The sequence below is a fragment of the Phalacrocorax carbo genome, chromosome Z (genome assembly GCF_963921805.1).
Source record: "Phalacrocorax carbo chromosome Z, bPhaCar2.1, whole genome shotgun sequence".
Lineage (NCBI taxonomy): Eukaryota > Metazoa > Chordata > Aves > Suliformes > Phalacrocoracidae > Phalacrocorax > Phalacrocorax carbo.
In genome coordinates this window covers 14,716,062-14,734,650 of record NC_087548.1, presented here as the reverse complement: position 1 = coordinate 14,734,650, position 18,589 = coordinate 14,716,062, and the positions used below count along the sequence as shown (strand labels likewise).

Here is an 18,589-nt window from a genome sequence, read left to right as displayed (position 1 = left end):
GTCACACACATGCATGCAGCCACAAGAGTGCAAAAATCAGATTCTGTAAAACAGTTACAGGAAATACATCTTGTTTTCAAGCCAGAGTTGGCACCATTACAAACTGAGAAAATTAAGTATTCTGAGTTTTAAGATATTCAGTGAATGAGTTGCTGCTGACACCTTCTGGAGTGCAGGCAGGTTAAGATTTTAAGAAGTTGACAAAGGCAGGCATGGATTTACTATAGGAGCTGTGGGAGATTTTTCCCCTCTCCCCCTTATCACCAGCCAATGTAGAGTGAAGTGATGCACACAGCCTGTGTTCTCCTATCTTCGATTTAAACATGAGATGGCATCTGCCCTCCCCCAATACACACCAAACCCTCTGGCAAAAACCCTACATACCACTTCTGCATTAGCAGATATTCTGGAACAGTTTAAAAAAAAAAAAAAAAAAGAAATCCCAAACAAACCAAAAACCCAAACACACACAGTTTTCATATAAAGTTTCCAGCTTTGCCTCATAGCATAAAAAGTCTTGTTTCAATCATACACACCTCGAGGTATAGGACATTAATAAAAGGCAAGCCTGCTGAATGGCTGTTTTCTTAATAGGAAAGAAGCAATTGCATCATGCAACACAGGAGCTGGCAAGCTACAGGCTCCTGATTTTAGCCTTCAAACTCAGCAAAAATATCCACCCAGCTGCTCTTCAGAGAGATTTCTGGGATCCCCAGAAGCTTTATAGTTTTCATTCTCAGGTTGTGTTCCAGCAGTTCCATTTTCATACACAGTTTTCTTTGGCAAACTCTATTACCACATTACCACAAACTCCCACTTCAAGTCTGAAATGTATAGACTTTTCTTCCATGTACCATTAATTGTAAACATAAGTGCTCACAATTTAGATTTATCATATGAAGTTTCCTGCAGAGTGTCCATTTTTAAAGTCCTTCAATAACTAATGTCAGCAAATTGCAACAGAGATTCTGCCAAGGGCAAGCTTCAGGGCGCTCCTAGGTGTTGACAGAAAACTCTGAAGTTTTGAAATACTACTTTTATTTTTGGTGTTGTAGAGTAGGAAAATGGACAAAGTGCAATGAACAATGAAAGTCTCAAGAAGCTTTAAAGAGCCTAGAAATGCCAGCAGCGGCAGCGTGCTTGCGCCTCTACAGCCAAGTTCAGAAGGACGAAGGAAGGCAGAGGAGTAAGTAAAATTCCTTCTGATAGTTTCTTTAAACACACATCCCACATCTAAAGCCCAAAGGGGTGCACAGTTAGCTTCTCCATATATATGTCTGCTAACAAAACATCTTTTTAGAATAGGGTGAGATCCCTGAGGATGCCATGGATGTGCCCAGGTCAACATAACTTCCTTCTCGAGTTCAGTAAAACCAGCTAGCCGTCTGCTGTGCTTTCTTGCAAGGCTGGAAGAGAGTTCAAACTTAAAATTAAGCCCAACAACAAGGGCAAAGACTAGCATCTCCCTTGAAGTTCATCCTCCAACACAACCCACTTGGTACTGCTGCCTATGGGCCTGCAAATGCTAATAACCACCTTAGTACATGAAAAACCATGAAATTAGAGCAAGGAAATCCAAAACCATGTTAGCATAACAAGAGGCCAGGAAAATGCTGGCAAGGCTGAGAACAACGGAGTAAAAGTTAATCTAAAGAAAATAGTTTTGTTGCAATGAAGTTCAGCAAAGCTTAAGAACCGCATATAGTGCTCCAAGAACCAAAGAGCATGGATATCCTTATGTGACATGAGGGGCACTGACAAAGAATAGCTCAGGGTTATGTGCTGTGTTTGAAATTTCTGCACCTTTTACATTTATAATACTTTAGACCTCTTCATATTTGAAGCAACAGAACTATTTGTTTTGGGTTTTTTATTAAACTTTATAAAGTGAACTTCTCTTACTTCATAAAGGATTTATGAACCAAATGCAATAATATGTACTTAGAGTAATTAATCTACTAGTAACACATTCTTTGGGGACCACTGGTTAAAATTACCTCAACTTTTTTTTTTATAAACTCTTTAAATTATTAAGGTAATTTATTTTTATTTTGCATTTCAGAATAACTCTCCTATTAAAACGTTTAAGATTCCACATATCTGAAATGGAGTAAGGACTGGAACATAGACATGTGCAGGAAAAGGCAGCTTCAGAGCTTTCCTACATTTTCCAGTCAGTACTTTCCTAACACAGAATGCGCCTGTAAAGCAGGCAGCAGAAAATGCAGAGTGATATATGACCAATAAATAAACAACCATTGGCATAGTCTATTGCCTGAGACCTCATTTTGAAGCTGAAAAAAAGAGAAATAAATCCAACATTTGCACACTGCTCTGTTTTGGCTGCCTGTTCCTTTTCCCTTTCTAGATTAGAGTACATTTGTAAGCCAGTAGCAGCCAGTTGGTGCAATTAAAATCCACGCATACAGCTCATTTGGTTGCCTGAATCTTTGAAAAATATGTAAAACAACTGCAGTCCATTATGTAGCTATAAATCTGAAAAAAAAAAAACCAAAAAACCAAACCCTGCAGCCTTAGCCCTGTCCCCTCCAGCCTTAGAGAGCCTGGTTCTGGCCTGACCCAGGAGGGGCACGCTTCCCTTATGCTCCCCTACCAGCTCAGGTAAGAGTGCAAGGAACAGCCACAGCGTTCCTCACATGGAAGTGGAACACCGGGTTCTGCCTCCACGCGAGCCAAGCTGCAGCTGTTTCTAGCCAGGCATACAAAAACTTCCATCCATCTAGGCTATGCTCTGACCCAAACAACTGACAGACTTCTTGAAACCTGGCCAGGTCTGGTAAAATCTGGGTATTTGGCAACTCTGAATAGAGCTGCTTTACAGGGAATTCCAGCAGCTGCCTAATGCTGCATTACAGGTTTGGCAGATCCTACCCATAAGCAGGAGTGGAACGGGCAGCTCACAGGCTATCCGAGCATGTGTACAGGGGCCCTTCAGAAGATTACTTGCTTTCTTCTGAGATGACAGCCCTACTAATAGAAAACGAAACACAACAGTTTATTAAGAATAGCCATCCTATCAGTCTGTGTGAAAAGGCAAGTATAAAACAGAAGACACAAGCTGGCTCCTAGAAGAAATTACAGACATTGTTTCCCCTTTAAACTCTAGCTGTCATCTGCAGGAAGTCCTGTGCATGCAAGATGCAAAACTCATTGGGATGCTACTCAATGCTCAAAGAACTTTATATGACAGGGGGAGTCTGTTCTTTAAGTAAGTGGCACTTGTGTTTTACAATATAGAAAATCACTAACAAGAGAAAGTAAAAAGCTTCAGTTTTTCTGAAGTGAAGTCTAGGCTATTTGTAATTGAAATCAAACTAAAGAGCATTAATTTCTGTCTCTTCAGAAGAGGGCCTCTTCACTTTTTTTTTTATAACATGGAGATATAAAAATACCAAAATGTCTTATAAAAATTGCTTCAAAAATGCAGATGATAGAACCTGAACGTTGTTGATTTCAAGTCCTGTCAAAAGTATAGCTAAGAACTAAAACTTGGATCATCATGTTTCTAAGACTAAGTGAGGGGTTACGTACTCAAAACCATCAGAAATGGCCTACAGTTTTAGTCAAGAGCCAGGAACAAACCACTAACATTAATTCCACTCCATGTATCTCATTTAAAAGCCTGCATGATTGTCAATACAGTAATGTTTGTATGAAATGTGGATTTTTTTTATGTATTGCCAAATTGTAAAATCAAAGTTAAGTATTGCTCCTCTGCTATGGAGCTAGGAACATTTCCTCTCACTATATGTTAACAATTGGCTTATACTGAATGTAGTAGAAAGTTAATTAGCCCAATTTAGTATCCTGGCAAAGGATGGCTTCAACAAACCATGGCCAGATGTTTCATTAACATGTCTAAATTCAGTCTAAAGTAGAAAGCAATTTTTCAGGAAACTTAATATCAACATCTTAATTGAATCGTATTTATAACAATGTTGCAGGGGAGAGTGGGACAAAAAAATAACAATCAGGATTTGAACCTGAAAAGAACTTCAGGGAAGTTCTGGAGAGACAAAAGCTTTTACACCCAAATCTCTCTCAGAAATAAACTTCACAAGAAATTCTGGAATAAGAACCAGATTTCAGACATCTGTTGACTAGAGATAAAGCACAGGTAGAGATTGCTGTGGTCTTTCTTATTTTGTCCATGCTCTGAAACCTAGACATTATTTTGACCATATGGACCATCACAAATTAAATACCAAGATAAAAGTAAATTAAAAAATATTTTCTGTCAGGGCTCATATCAGGTGACTGGAACATCAATGAACTCCATTCCTGGAGAGGTGATAATCCTCAGGCACTAGACCTTTCTTGCAGCTCCTACCCTGGTACAAATTTCAAATGACAGTATGCTAGTATGCTTTTCTGCTTATGCATTTAGGCAATTTTACGACATGACACAGAGTCTCTAAAAAAGAAACATCTTCTAGAGCATGGTTTTAGGACTGAGGACCCCAACACATGCACAAGAAAATAATGTAGAGACTGCCTGAATTTCAAAGGTCCCCTAGAGGATTTATAGCAATTTGTTATTAAGAAAGGGAGGATAATACAATTCTTCTTCCATTTCATAGGCACAGGGCTCCCCTGACTTCTCGGATTTGGAAGATGGGCTGTCTAAACCATTTTCTATGTTTTTCTTTCTCAACTATAACAGTGTTAACAACAGAAGTAAGTGCGTATTCTTGAAATAGCTTCCTTTAAGATAATTATTATTTTGTACAAGGAAAGACTCTCAAAGGTAATTAAAACCTGATTTACTTTTTGAACATTGATGTCCTTCACATGCCACTTGCCCCACCTCCTTATACTATAAGATCCAAAAAGAAAAATGAGTCCTACGTACATGATATATACATGTGATCTGGGGTTGGAATATGCTCCAAAATTTATTTTTGCTTCAGTCTCCTAGCCATGAACATTCTGGTTCAAATGAAAATATATCATTTCTACTAACTGCTATTGAGTAGTTTTGTGAAAGAGTGCATTTGTTAAAAGACTGCATTTGTGGAGGTTTGTAAAGCTGTTTTATACCATTGTCAGACTCATTTTATTAAACAACTACTGATTCAATTGCAGTTAAAAAAATTTACAGAGACCTACTGTTTCATTTAATAGCCATAAGTATTTAATTCTAGTTCAGTACCTTGCAGAAACATGCAAACATGGCAGTGGCGGACTGGCACACAGAAAAAATAACTTTAGGACAAGGAAGTGCTGCCATTCATACATTGTGAATCCTTTCCAAAATTCTCCCCACCACGCTCCCCTTCAGTAATAGCAGCAGCTTCTTTAAATAACAGCCCACTTGAACACTTGCTCTTGTGGAAAGTGTAGTACATGAATGAATCCTACCCACTCCTGAAAACGCTCTCTTTGAAAACCTTATTTTGTTAACTTAAGTGTGATTTAAATGATCAAATTCCAAACTGGAAAGCACTGTTTTGTTGTTTAAGGAAGCTGGACACGAAAGAAAATTTTAAAAAAACGGAAAAACCCCCTATCTGGCAGAATAAGACTACAATGGCAGAGTCAGATTTCCAGATAGGTTCTATTACCAGTGTGCTTGGCAATAGTCTGTGCTGTGTAAGTGGGAACAACAATGGGGCTGTGTCAACTTATGCCAAAGGTGGATTTGCTCCATGGCCTCAGAACTGATTTATTGTTTACAGAAAGGACTGAGTCAGAGGCAGGGCGGTGGTGTGGAAAACAGGCAAGTCTTAAAAAACTCATTTCATTATCTAATGATATTTTTTATTACTTTAAGAGGTACTGCTGGAGAGTTAAACCTCCTGATGAAAATCTGTAAATACTAGCTAAGAAATTTAGTTGTACATAGACCTCATTAATTTAAGCATCTCTATTTTATTACTTGTGGGAAAGCCAGAAAGAAAAGGACCTATAGGACAGGGACAAAAGAGTACAGAGGCGACATTTAGGTCGTTATGTCAAAAACTGAGCCAGAGCTGGAGTGCATTGTAAGAGGACTCATTGGAATGATGCATACGGTAGTCAACAAAAATGAGAAAATCCTGGGTTCTTGTCTCTGTTCCTCTCAGTTCAAGCACTTTATATTAAGAAGCCATTTGATTTTAAAATAAGCACTTAGAATTACCCCTCCACCTTCTGTTTAGAGTAACGTATTATATTACTATACTTCAAATAAAGATCTCGGCAGTATGAGAATTTTGTTTGTAGGGTAATTAACAAAAAAAATGAAAGTGAAAAGATCTTAAAAGAAACATGTCACACCTTAATGGAACAGACAATGACAGGCCTAACAAACCTGTATGCCAACATGTAATTGTTTCTCCTTTTTTGCTCTCAGGCATATTGCAAAGTCTTTAATCACATTACGCATGTTGTTATATAATTGAATCCATCACATTCTCCTGGTTAGTCACCTTCAGCCTAATTATGTAAACAAATGCATCAATATATACTCACACGGATCAACATCCCTCTCATCCAAAGAGCTCCCTTCCCACATGGCACTGCAGACCACTTTCTAAAACGTAACCAGTGAAACCTGAGCATGATGGTGGCCAGCTGTCTCAAAAAGACCTCTCCAGATGGCGCTTTCCCAGCATAAGAGTCTCCCATGTTACATATAACGTAGCTGACAAACTAGTACCATACTTCTGTAGGACACTATCAGACCTCAGTACTGGACTGCAGTAGGGTCTATGCCTCTAAGCAGAGCTTCTGAGACAGGGGAAACCAGTTACGTTAGGCATCCAGAATCACTGTGCAGGAATGAAGCCCTGGCATCACACTGCAAACATAGAGAAATAAGCCTACCTGTACGGAAATGATAGCTGTACTTCGTTTTGCACACACTAAAAAGAGACTGTGAAGTGGGAAGAACGCAAACAAGACACTGCCATTATTAATAAGCCACACTGGGGAAAAATTCTGGGTCATGATATTCTTTGGTAGCTATGTCTCTCCAAATCAGTGTCATTGTTTCTACTCCTGTCAGTCTCTATTTTTCAAAACTGAGACAGAAATAACCTGATCAGATCTGCTAAGTTTCCCAAAGCATGGGAAACAGTATGAGAATTGACACACTGTATTTCTGTATCATGGCAATACTGTTTTTCTTCATGCTCTCTCAAGCTTTCTTTGAAACCACTGCACAGGAATAATGAAACGAGTAAACAACAATTGAGCATACGGAACAAGAAGAAGCAGAGATCTTCATAGCACTAATTCACATTTGTTCCAAGCAATTAATAGAAGTACTTGTATCTGCATTATCAGTGACAGCATCACCGATACAAATATATGGTCATCGATTTCTTTGTAGTTGCAAATGGAGAGGAAAAAAGGGAAATTTTGTAGTGTATCCCTGTAAAGTGTATCACCTGTAAAGGTGAAAATCACTGCGCCAGATACCTAGAGTTAGAACAATCCTACTTCTTAGAATTAGGAGGTTTCTACAAACTCACTGACAACTTCAGTCTTGGTTGGTTCCCTAGAAAAATTCATAGTATCAAGTTATATATGAAACTTGCAAACTAGGTGTTACACTGGATACAGGGCAGCTTAAGAATCCATCTCTGAAGTTATGTTGACTGTAAAAACATGAGATGCTAAACATAGCTGTAATTCAGAAGATTCAATGGAATCATGCTTTGATTGTGTTCAAAAGAAAAAAACGGGAATGCAACCTTCTAAAATTAAAAACATATTAAAGTGTGGAGAAAGCCTGCTTGAAGTAATTAGGGGACTTGGACTTCTGCAGAAGTTGCAGGTTACTATGAGTCACTGCCATCACTGAGTTTCCTCAGATGCAGAACAGAAATGGATCAGACTTAGGAGACTGAAACAGACCAAGCAAGAAGCAGAGCATGACTCAAGAAATGTAACTCAGAGGTAATTCATTAGAACTTTGGTACTTGGTATTAACTGCCTTGTGCTGTGCCTCTCCCAAGACTAGAAACTGTTTTCCTTTCTCCCCATGTATCCAGAACTTTATGAAGGCTTCGGTTCTGTCACAGGATGCCTATTTCTCATTTACCCATTTAATTGATTTCCTATGCCATAAGAAAGAAAGTTTAAGTGTAGAAATCTTTTTGGCTGTAATTTTCTTACTGGACTCTTTACCTTCCAATATTCAGAACATTCACAGGAGAACAAGAACAGAAGAGAAAATGCTATATATGAAATATACAGAGACTGCAAAAGCAACCTCTTTCACACAAAACTTTCATTGCCAAACTTCAATCAAAACGAGGAACAGTTGCACAAATCATTAGCATCTACAAGGTTTTAAAACTCAGTCACCATAGTGTCAATTCAAACCAACCCATTAGCAAGAAAATTTATCTCAATTTCTATGTCATTAAACTAATGTCCATGGGAAAAAAATAGCCCCAAAGATTAATGCCTTTTGGAGCGTGCAGTCTGCAGTGTGCCATGAAATACCCAATTCCCAAAATACTTTTTCCTAAAATGGCCCCAGTCTACCCAGCAATCCAGCTTCAAGTTACCTCAATGGGTTTGTGATTCTGAAATGGCATTTTAAATGTTGAATTACAAATATAGACTACCAGAAAGGAGCTTTCCAGAACGTACTGTGCTTCAGATTAAAAAGAAAACAGAAAACTTCACTTTCAGGATGGTCTCTGGTTCTTAACTTATGTAAGTGGCATACACATCTAAAGCTGTTTTTTACCCCCCTCCCTTGTGCTTAAATCACAAGTTTAAGTTGGACTTACGCGGTTTTGCCCTCACTATCTTGTTTGGTGGCACTGGCTCCCTTTTTACCCAGCAATGAAGCCACTTTCTCAGGATCACCATTCTCCACCGCCTGCAACAGCCGATCATCGTTCTTATTCCACTCGTTGGTCTGGAGTTTAAAAAAAAAAAAAAAAAAAGGGAGAAATATTATTAGTACCCTTACTGTGTCCAGGCTCTCCTGAATGATTCTGCACATGGTTATCACCATTGAAAGCTGGAAGAAAAGGCCAATCCAAAGAAATGGCACATAGAAAGCCTCATAAAGGTAATTTGCAAGCTGTGCAGCACAGGTTCCCAAGGACTTAATGGCTCCAGCCAGAGCCTAAGTGATCACTGGAGGTGGCCTCTAACATGGAAGCTCTGTAGAAGAGTAGCACAAGAAAAAAACCCATTTGTTGTCATTGTATTTTAAAAAGTTCTCCTTCATTTGTCTAGTCCTGGTTTCTATTTTGGAGCTGCACTGGCCCTATCGGACCTCCATCGCATACATCATGTGGATAAGCAATGAGGTGCCTCAGCTGATTTACACCCCACCCTATCACACAGGCCAGACCAAACTTTCCATATTTAAGGCTCTTCCCAGCTCACACTTTGTAGAGATAACAGGCTAAGAGACTGCCCTTTGCAGACTACAGCTAGCTTTACTGACCTTTTATCCCCCATCTTTGCCTTTAAAAAAAAAACCCAGATCAACCACTCAGGTAGATGGCACATCCCTAGTGCTGCTGAAAGAAAAGACAACCACCCTACATTTATATCTTTCAAAACTTAATCCACCATGTCTTTTTGTTCTTTCTCTTCAGCTGAATCAGGGAAAGGACACTAATTCCTAACATGATGATTCTCCCTCCCCCTCTGAACTCTCAGGACATGACCTATTTCCTCTACCAGACCTCCAAGCTGGATCTAGCAAGATACTAAGAAAACAGAGGACGGTTAACCTTCTGTAACCCATGTGATCACAGCAAAACAAACTCTGGAAAAGGACTGAAAATTGCATTCATGCCTTCTGGTCTGGACCAACAACAGGGTTCAGTCCTCAGGAAGAGCAATGTGGTACAATTAAAAGCTGCATTTGGATTAGTGGTAGCACCCTGCAACACTCAGGCAAGTTATCTTCAACAGACTGTGGCTTTCTCTTTGACATCAGTCAGCTCATCTACAGCACGACTGCCTATTCATCAGCACTCAATTTCTACACAGCTTTTGGAATGACTAAATTCATATTAATACACTCCTTGAGAAATACTTAACTTAAAAAACCCACTTTGTCCTGATGCTCTACACAGACGTGTTTGCCCCCAGCTGAACAAAAAGTTCAATGTTTCTGTCTGGACTTGTGCGGAAAAGTGTATGAGGTGCACGCTGGAATGAACTAACTTCATGGGCTGTGCACACCCTGAAAGCCAGAGCAGGAGGAAAGGGTTCCTGACTACTAGCTATTTAAAAAAAAAAATAAAAAAAAAAACCATTAGGGAGCATGAACTCTGAGCGGGAGAGCAGACAGGAGTTGAAACACCACCACCTGGAACCAGGGGTCTGAATGGCAGCTCTGCCAAAGAAAGTAACACTCAGAAGACAAAGAGCAACTGCAGTCTGTTATGGCACTGGTGTGACGGGTAGGTAAATGCACATCCAGCAGGTTATATTCTTTATTCTTATAGCACTGGAATAAACCTCTGTAGCCTCTAGTGCATTAATTACATCAGCAAAGAAAACTCTTTCCCCTAGCAATATTTATACTCCATGACAATGAGGGGCCAGTGAAGCAGCAGGCTCCACCTAAAATGAAACTGGTTGCGTATTCTTCATTTGGGGAATTTCATGCTTTCAAGGGAGCCTAGTATTAAAAACAGATGTTAAAAAATCGTATCTTACTTGTAAATAATATCCTTCAAAAGTTAACACTGTTTGTCTGACCAGCATATTGTGCCTTTTGTTTTTGAGTTTGTCCTGTTTCTGTGTTTTTTCTTATTTGGTTGTATAAGGTATTTAAATATAGGATATTTGATGAATCACCCTTACCCACAAATCACCGAGATTGTAAAGCATTGGTAGCACTTAACTCTTGCCTCTTCTTTTTTTTCTTTCGTGTGTATTTTAAATCTTGGAAAAGAAGGAAGGAGATGGCAGTAACTTGACAATTTATACTCTCCCACCATGTATAACCCAATATTAACCTGTACTGTGGAAAAGGACTACAACACCTAATTTAAGATTTTCTCATGACCTGAAACATTTTACTTCTGAAACATGAATCAGAATAAGCTACAGGAAAATGTTAAGACTAAGGCCTGCTGAAAATCCTTGGCAGAACCGCTTTCAGAAGAACATTCAGTGTTTTAGTACAAAAATGGCCATGTCTTCAAGAAGCAGTTTAATGGCTATTCCTTCAATATTCAGCTATCAAAACATTATTGACATATAATCCAAAACCCACTATTATGGAACAAGCAAGTAAGCACAGTAATGCCAACTCCCAAATTTAAGAAAGAACTGAATCAAGAGTCAATTTCCCCTTTGACAAGCTGCTGTGACAACTATATCCCAGCTCATAATTACACTATTATTAACAGCCCAGTTCCAAGACAAAGTAACACATCTGGGTCCCAAATTACCCCTCAGTATTTATCTAGTGTGGAAGCTGCACCTAGGAGATCTATAGATATTGAATGGGGAAGTCTGGAGTGTCCTGAAAGTGACCCCAATGTTGCAGAATGAGGCCATGTTCATGTTAACAGTAAAACATTTTATGACATACGGTATTAGCCTCTTATATGACAGATTTTAATTCATCTTTACTGTAGTTTTCAACCATGCCCTTTTGGTAACAAAAAATACACACTCACACAGAAACACAATTGAAGAAAGATGTGATGATGCCTCATTTAAAAAATGCCTTCCTACCTATCACAGATTCATAGAATCATAGAATCATTAAAGTTGGAAAAGACCCTTAAGAACATCGAGTCCAACTGCCAACCTATCACTGCCAAGTCCACCACTAAACCATATCCTCAAGCACCACGTCTACCCTTCTTTTAAATACCTCCAGGGATGGAAACTCAACCACCTCCCTGGGGAGCCTGTTCCAATGCCTGACAACCCTTTAGGTGAAGAATTTTTTCCTAATACCCAACCTGGCGCAGCTTGAGGCCATTTCCTCTCATTCTATTGCTTGTTACTAGGGAGAAGAGACTGACCCCCGCCTTGCTACAACCTCCTTTCAAGTAGTTGCAGAGAGCAATAAGGTCTCCCCTCAGCCTCCTCTTCTCCAGACTAAACAACCCCAGCTCCCTCAGCCGCTCCTCATAAGGCTTGTTCTCCAGACCCTTCACCAACTTCATTGCCCTTCTCTGGACACGCTCCAGCACCTCAGTGTTCTTCTTGTAGTGAGGGGCCCAAAACTGCACACAGTACTCGAGGTACGGCCTCACCAGTGCTCAGTACAGGGGCACGATCACCTCCCTGCTCCTGCTGGCCACACTATTGCTGATACAAGCCAGGATGCCATTGGCCTTCTTGGCGGCCTGAGCACACTGCCGGCTCATGTTCATCTGTGCAGCTAAAGAGATTCCCTCTTATTTAAGAACAAAACAAAACCAAAGTTGGACAAACCATTAAGTAGCACAATTTCTCACAGGGACCCTGAAACCAGTTCTATCAGCTTCATCTCAGTGTCAAGGAAAGGCTATCAGTGTACATTTCCTTATTTTTCATGTCAAGCTGGTAATTCTTTTTCCTGCTTAGAGCAAAGTGGTAGGGGCTGAAGGCTAGGATAGGAAGATCTGTACTTGGTAGTCATTTTAGACCCCTGCTTTGAGTTCCATATGTAATTGGTGTCTCCTCTTCTACACACTGTGACTCAGAGTTGTTAAAGGAATGAATAATTTTAAAGACTGCCACATACCTAATCCACTTATATTAGTTCTACCAATTGCATGTTTTCAGATTTCCTTACTGATGGTATAACAACTTTAACACGACTGTATCAGCAATTTTGTTTTGAACCTGGAAAACAAAGGCATACAAGCAGTTACCCTTCATCTTTGTGCAGCATTATGCTCATTAAGGAACTAAAACAGTTGTGGTCTACGTAATACGTTTAAAAGCCATCATGCTGTATTGCCCACATAAAATTTATGCATCTTTTCATTAAAGCTATAAAGATGCCATTCTATGCCATCAATAAATGTGTCATTATTGTAGATGAAATGCCAATTTTATATCGAAGGTCTCTCAAAATTATACATATATAACTATAATGCAAGTTATATAAACCTAATTACAGACCTCATTTTATTTTCAAAATGAAATTAGGGATAAATCTGTCCACACAGAAGAAACAACTACGCAGGCATCAACTGTTGCTCAAGTATTCTTCTGATAGGATTGAACAGGTTTTTCCTTCCCCACTGTGTTCAAAACACCAGCGTTGTACAATGCATTCCAGAAGTTAAAGGTACAGCTAATAAAGTAAATGGCATGCAGTGGACTCTCTAAAACATCCATTCCAATAGAGAACTATAGCCCTACTACCCATCCACTACAGGAAAAAAAAAAAACCTAGAAGGAAGGAAAATATATATGACACCCAGAAAGACACTACCCAGGACTTGCAAGCAAGTAGGAAGCATTTAAGTCAGTAGGGCTCTCACAGTGCCTCATGTAATCAAAAATTGTATAGCCTCTGCTGCCCAGAGCAGATCAGAAAATACAGATCTCTGAACAGAGGCAGTGACTGTTGCATTACATATGTTTTCTGAATCTCTTGTAATATTAGCCCAGTTTTGACCCCACAGGTCACACTCATCATCCACCAAAGACTTGGCAGATAACTTCTGCTGGGATGATGCAAAACATGGGTACTCACAGCCATGGTTAATATAGGTCAGTGCAGAAACCAACTTGATGTGCCATTCATCATGTACTATCAGCATCTGTTTCTCCTGGAAAACATGCACGTGAGAGATGCTCTGTTCTGCCAAGTGTACTGGAAAGTCTGAGGTAGAGGACTGGAGACCTTAACTTCATAAACCCACTGCATCAAGCTTTCTCTACTGCAACCCCACAAACTACCCCATTCCACTTACCCAGGCAGCCCAAATATTTCTGCACAGCCCCTTCTTCAGCTGCCCCATGCCACATCCTGCACCTTCTATCACAAGGCTCCTCAGCACTGACTCCTTGCTTTTATCTACAACCACTGGTTCAACTTTCACATTTCATCCAAGTAGCACGGCACTATCCACCAAATAGCCTTTGGGAAGTGTTGGTCCTGTTACTACCACTATTTCAGGTGATACAAATGAATGTTTCCTCTTATGTCAGAGATGCCTAGACATGCATCATTCTGAGCAAACCCATGCAGGGGCACATCAAACTGAAGGTTAACACAGAGAAGCACTATGGTCTTCAGGAAAATCTCTTTAGTACAGCACCTGAGCAACAAAAATAACAGACTCGTGTAGCTGAGCAGTTACTTTTCATTAGCAATAAAGCTAAGGTTTTGGGGTTTCCGCTTGTTTTGATTCAGAGTGTTGCAAATATGCAAGATAGCCAACTGAGTAGTATAGCATGACACATGGTGCTATACATGTAGCATGCAAATAAAAAACCTGAGCAGCTCAGTGTAAAAGTAAACACATGCATGTAATTAATTCTGAAGAATCTGATCCTGGAACAGACTGCACATGTGGGGTCTCTTTATCTCCACTCCACCGCCATTCTGTAGGTGACATGCCAAACAGTTATCAACAGCCTTCCTTCAAACAATTAACATTCTGTAATAACAATGGTTTGTGAACACATGCAAAGCTCAGCAGATGAAATACACATTTCAGCTTCATGTAACAGAATCAGTACTCCACTCAGTATTTCTTCAGGTTTGGGGTGATTTTTTTTTTTTTTTTGGCAGGGCGGTAGGGTGGGGTTGGTTTGTTGTCGTTTCTTTTTTTTAAACATATGTATACCATTCAGTTTAGGTAGCAATGATGGGCATTACGTATGAAGAGATAAAGTAAAACCAATCAAAGCTCAAGAAGTGAAAATTTTTTGATAAAATAAGAAATTTTCAGTCATGCCTGGAACGAGCCAGTCTCTTTGTATTAACAGTAGTATAATTATGCAGGGGATCAGATAATTCATCATCCCTAATATACCCAAACTGCAACAATTACCTGCCATGCTGAAGCAAGGAAACTAAATACAACAGTGACAGCTGAAGGAGTGGTAAGCCAAAATCCAAACATCAAGTGGCTTAGCAGAGCTGGGTTGAAATTTCTGACTGAAATTTAACACCCGTCTCAAGCATATTCTTTAGTCTTAATTTTTGGTTGGGTGTTTTGGTTTTTTTTTTCAGATAGGAAACTGTGCTGTATGGCCTCACTCAGAAGCATCTCTCTGGTAACAGTTAAGCATTTTCCAGATTTAAACATTTAGGAACCTGAGAAAGAAGTTGGCAGGAAAGAGCTAGCCATGCTTGGGATGGAAAGCCACTACTGCCCAGGGCACTGCCTGTTCAAGGTTAAAGGAGTGAGGCAAAGGGCAGGAGAGAACCAATTTTACTTGATTTACACTATCAGTTTATGATTAGTGATTAAAAAGGGCACAAATGCAGACAACCTTTGTGCTCACAACACCTTCAATGATCACCATCCAGTCAGGCTGAACTCTCAGAACTGCACTTCCATCAGCCACACACACACACACATTTTGGCAGCTGTTACTGATGCTAATTGTACTGACAGTTGCCCACCGTGTGTCTCCCCTAAGCTTCTTCTATGCACAGGTTATTTCCTCTGCAAACCCCAAGATTATTCTGTGGTTACAAGATACTAATAAAACAGTTAACCATACCCTTGGGCCTGAATCTGCCCAGTAAAAATCCTTCATCATTGGGATCACAGTGTGTTGAGAAGTTGACAGATTGTTTTTGAGTCCAAAGCGAAACCTTCATCTCAAAGCCAATTTTTTAACATTAAAGCTTGCCCTACCTATTTTTACACATTGTTTTCTCTGTCACAAAATGAACATTTTCCTTTCCAGAAGAGAAGCTCAAGAATTAAAAGATATCTTTAATAAAAGGTACCCATTCTTTTTTCATCAACACTGCATCAGGATATTAAGCCTCAGTTGCCTTTGAGATTACCAGTAAACATCATGCAAGAAATAATAACATATAACAAGAGGTGATAGCGCTACTTAGCACTGGTACACTGTTTTCCATGTGCAAAGACCTGATCAAACATTAACCGGACAACAACTTTGTTTCTTTATCTTTGGCATGCAGGCTACAGGAGATGATTTAAGTGACCTTGCATTGTTGCAAACCTACTGGAGACAGAGTTATGTTATCTCCACTGAAATCAGAACTGCAGGAAAGCTGAGTAGCAAATTGAAATTCCTGATAATTTCAAACTCAGCAACTCACTGTCTGAAAAGGAAAGGAATACTTCAAGACTGGCGTCACAAACAATTGCATGGCAAAGATACTGAACACTGCTGCATCACAAGGTAATCCATGAAAAGTCCGCATGTGCTGGACTTCCCAAGAGAGTCTTAAAAACCAGAACAATCCTATATAAGGGAATGCATTCTCCAGACAAAACAACCCTCAAAGTTAAAACAACAGATGATGGCTTTTCTCAAAAGAATGGCTGATCTGAAAACATTATAACCTAGGAGTCAGTGGTATGTGGGTAAGTAGCCTATACCTCTCACTGCCTCCCATCCTCAATTTAGAGATTGTTTTTGCCAGTAGCAAACTTGTGTGGTGGAAGTGGAAATCTCCCTCACAGAGGGGCGGGATGTTGTTGAGATTATCAGCAACAGCTTATCCAACTCTGAGGCAGCATTTCCTAGGACATTCAAGGCTTAGCAGATGCCAGGAGCTGCTGCCTCCTAGGACCCTTTCAATTGCTGTGGCTACAGCTCTCTCCTGGACCTTTTGAAGTCTGCCCGTGGTGCATATGTAGCACCAGTGGCATTGCACACTGACCTCTGCTGCACCACGGTCCACTGAGGCAGCACTCTGAAGGCCATGCCAAAAGTTCATTAACTTCACCACAAGTAAGGTCTTAACCTCTAATTAAGTTGTCAAAGAGGAAAGTGTGACAATGGCTTTGAAAGTAATTCATAATGATATTATCTAAATATCACTAATTGCTACAACAGAAATAGTCTTTTCCAGCTTTGCTTGGCCATCCATGTTCCCTGTCTTAGATGACTGATGGCTAATAATATTATTTATATTTACATAAGAAGACAAAACATTTTCAGCTCACAGACCTTACACATGCATTTCTTTAGAGGTGGAAACAAGTGGCAATGCAAGTAACCAGTGAACATTTTACAACCAGAAGTGTTAACCCATTGCCCTCCTCTTGCTTCTTGAGCAACTGTGCCTAGTTGGGGTAACTGGCCCCACAAAGTGCATGATGTCTCTTGGACACTGGAGACTATTTGTGTCAGACCATGAATTCCATTTGAACTGGAGATAAAAAGCGCCATGGGGAAGGCAGGAAGCAGTTGCAGTGAAAGAACAAGGAATGGTAACAAAAGACTAACGGTAGATTGTCAGTAAACACTGATAATTACCCATTTATTGGGTAGCTTCTGTAGATAAAGAAGCTATTATTATCCAAGCAAACCATTTTTTCATGCTGAACCCCAGAATAATGCCACTGAACAGCAAGTCACTCAGCAGGGCGCTTCTATCAATCAGTGGGGCTGCCCGGAAACTTTCCTGGCAAAAGGGGACTACATGCTGAGAAATGAAAGGGTCTTTCACCAGCAGAGAAGGGGAAAGATGACCTGACTGAAATAGTCATCTGAGACTGCGAGTTTGTGTCTGTCAGGGAGAAAGTTGTAGAAAAAGGTTAGTGTGGTCTTTGCTTAAATCATGACTGGAATTTGCAGCAGGCTGTGAGCTGTGCTTCAAGAACACTCAAGAAGGAAATGAAAACGGAAAGAAATGCATTTAAGAGGTTGCTGTTTTGCTGAGTTATTTCTGTTTCTTGTTAGTAAGTTGCTTGGTTTTGTTTTTTTGTTGGGTTTGGGGGTTTTTTGGTTGGCTTTTTTTTTGTTTATTTTTACAAACCTGTGCTTGGTTTCACAATTTCAATCAGGCTTTAAATGCAGAGTAACCATACGATCAGCATAGGGAATCTGCACAGTTAAGAAAGCATAGATAAGCGACCTTTTCATAACTCAGCTGTAAGATTTCATTTCTGTAAGGGTAAGAAAGTGAAGTCTGCACGGGAGGCCAAGAGAGCATGACACAGTCCACCAAGGAAAATGGTTGGCCCACATCTAGTGAGCTTAGGGGCACATGTTGGAATTCTGTGGGGGTTGGGAGGCACACAGCTCATGCAAGCTGCTGCTCGTTTCACTTCCTAGTAAAGGCCACGACGTATTTCTCCTTCAGATGCTGCTTTTAAGCCTTTTAACAAGATAAAGAAATCAAATCTTCGCATTTGAGGAACAGTGAGATTGCCTGTTAACATCACAGCTAGGTATGCCAGAGCTTCTATTTTCTTCTAAGCAATTACTGATGTTTTCACGTAATGAATTTCATTCCAAAGGAGATAAAGGAAAAGTGATAAGCAAAAAGCTCATAACATGCAAGGCGTTAGACCAAAATAAGAAAAACTACATCTAAATCATTAGTAACATACACCCAGAGCATTGGCAATGAGTCCAGCTACTGCCCATTGTTTATCACCTCACACATCACCAACACAGCAAATGGAGATTTATCTTTACTTTGAGATAGCAAAGGACATAGCAGTAACCACACCACATGCAACCGATCATT

The 18,589-nt window shown here is 39.9% G+C and overlaps 1 protein-coding gene across 3 annotated transcripts in view; it reads right to left on the bottom strand.

Moving 5' to 3' along the window:
* RAI14 (retinoic acid induced 14) overlaps positions 1-18,589 on the bottom strand; it is an 87,329-nt gene that overhangs the window by 25,337 nt on the left and 43,403 nt on the right. For all 3 annotated transcript variants that reach the window (XM_064439650.1, XM_064439652.1, XM_064439651.1), the window contains exon 3: positions 8,751-8,881. In XM_064439650.1, coding sequence (XP_064295720.1) covers positions 8,751-8,881 — 131 coding nt within the window. The remainder of the gene's footprint in view (positions 1-8,750; positions 8,882-18,589) is intronic.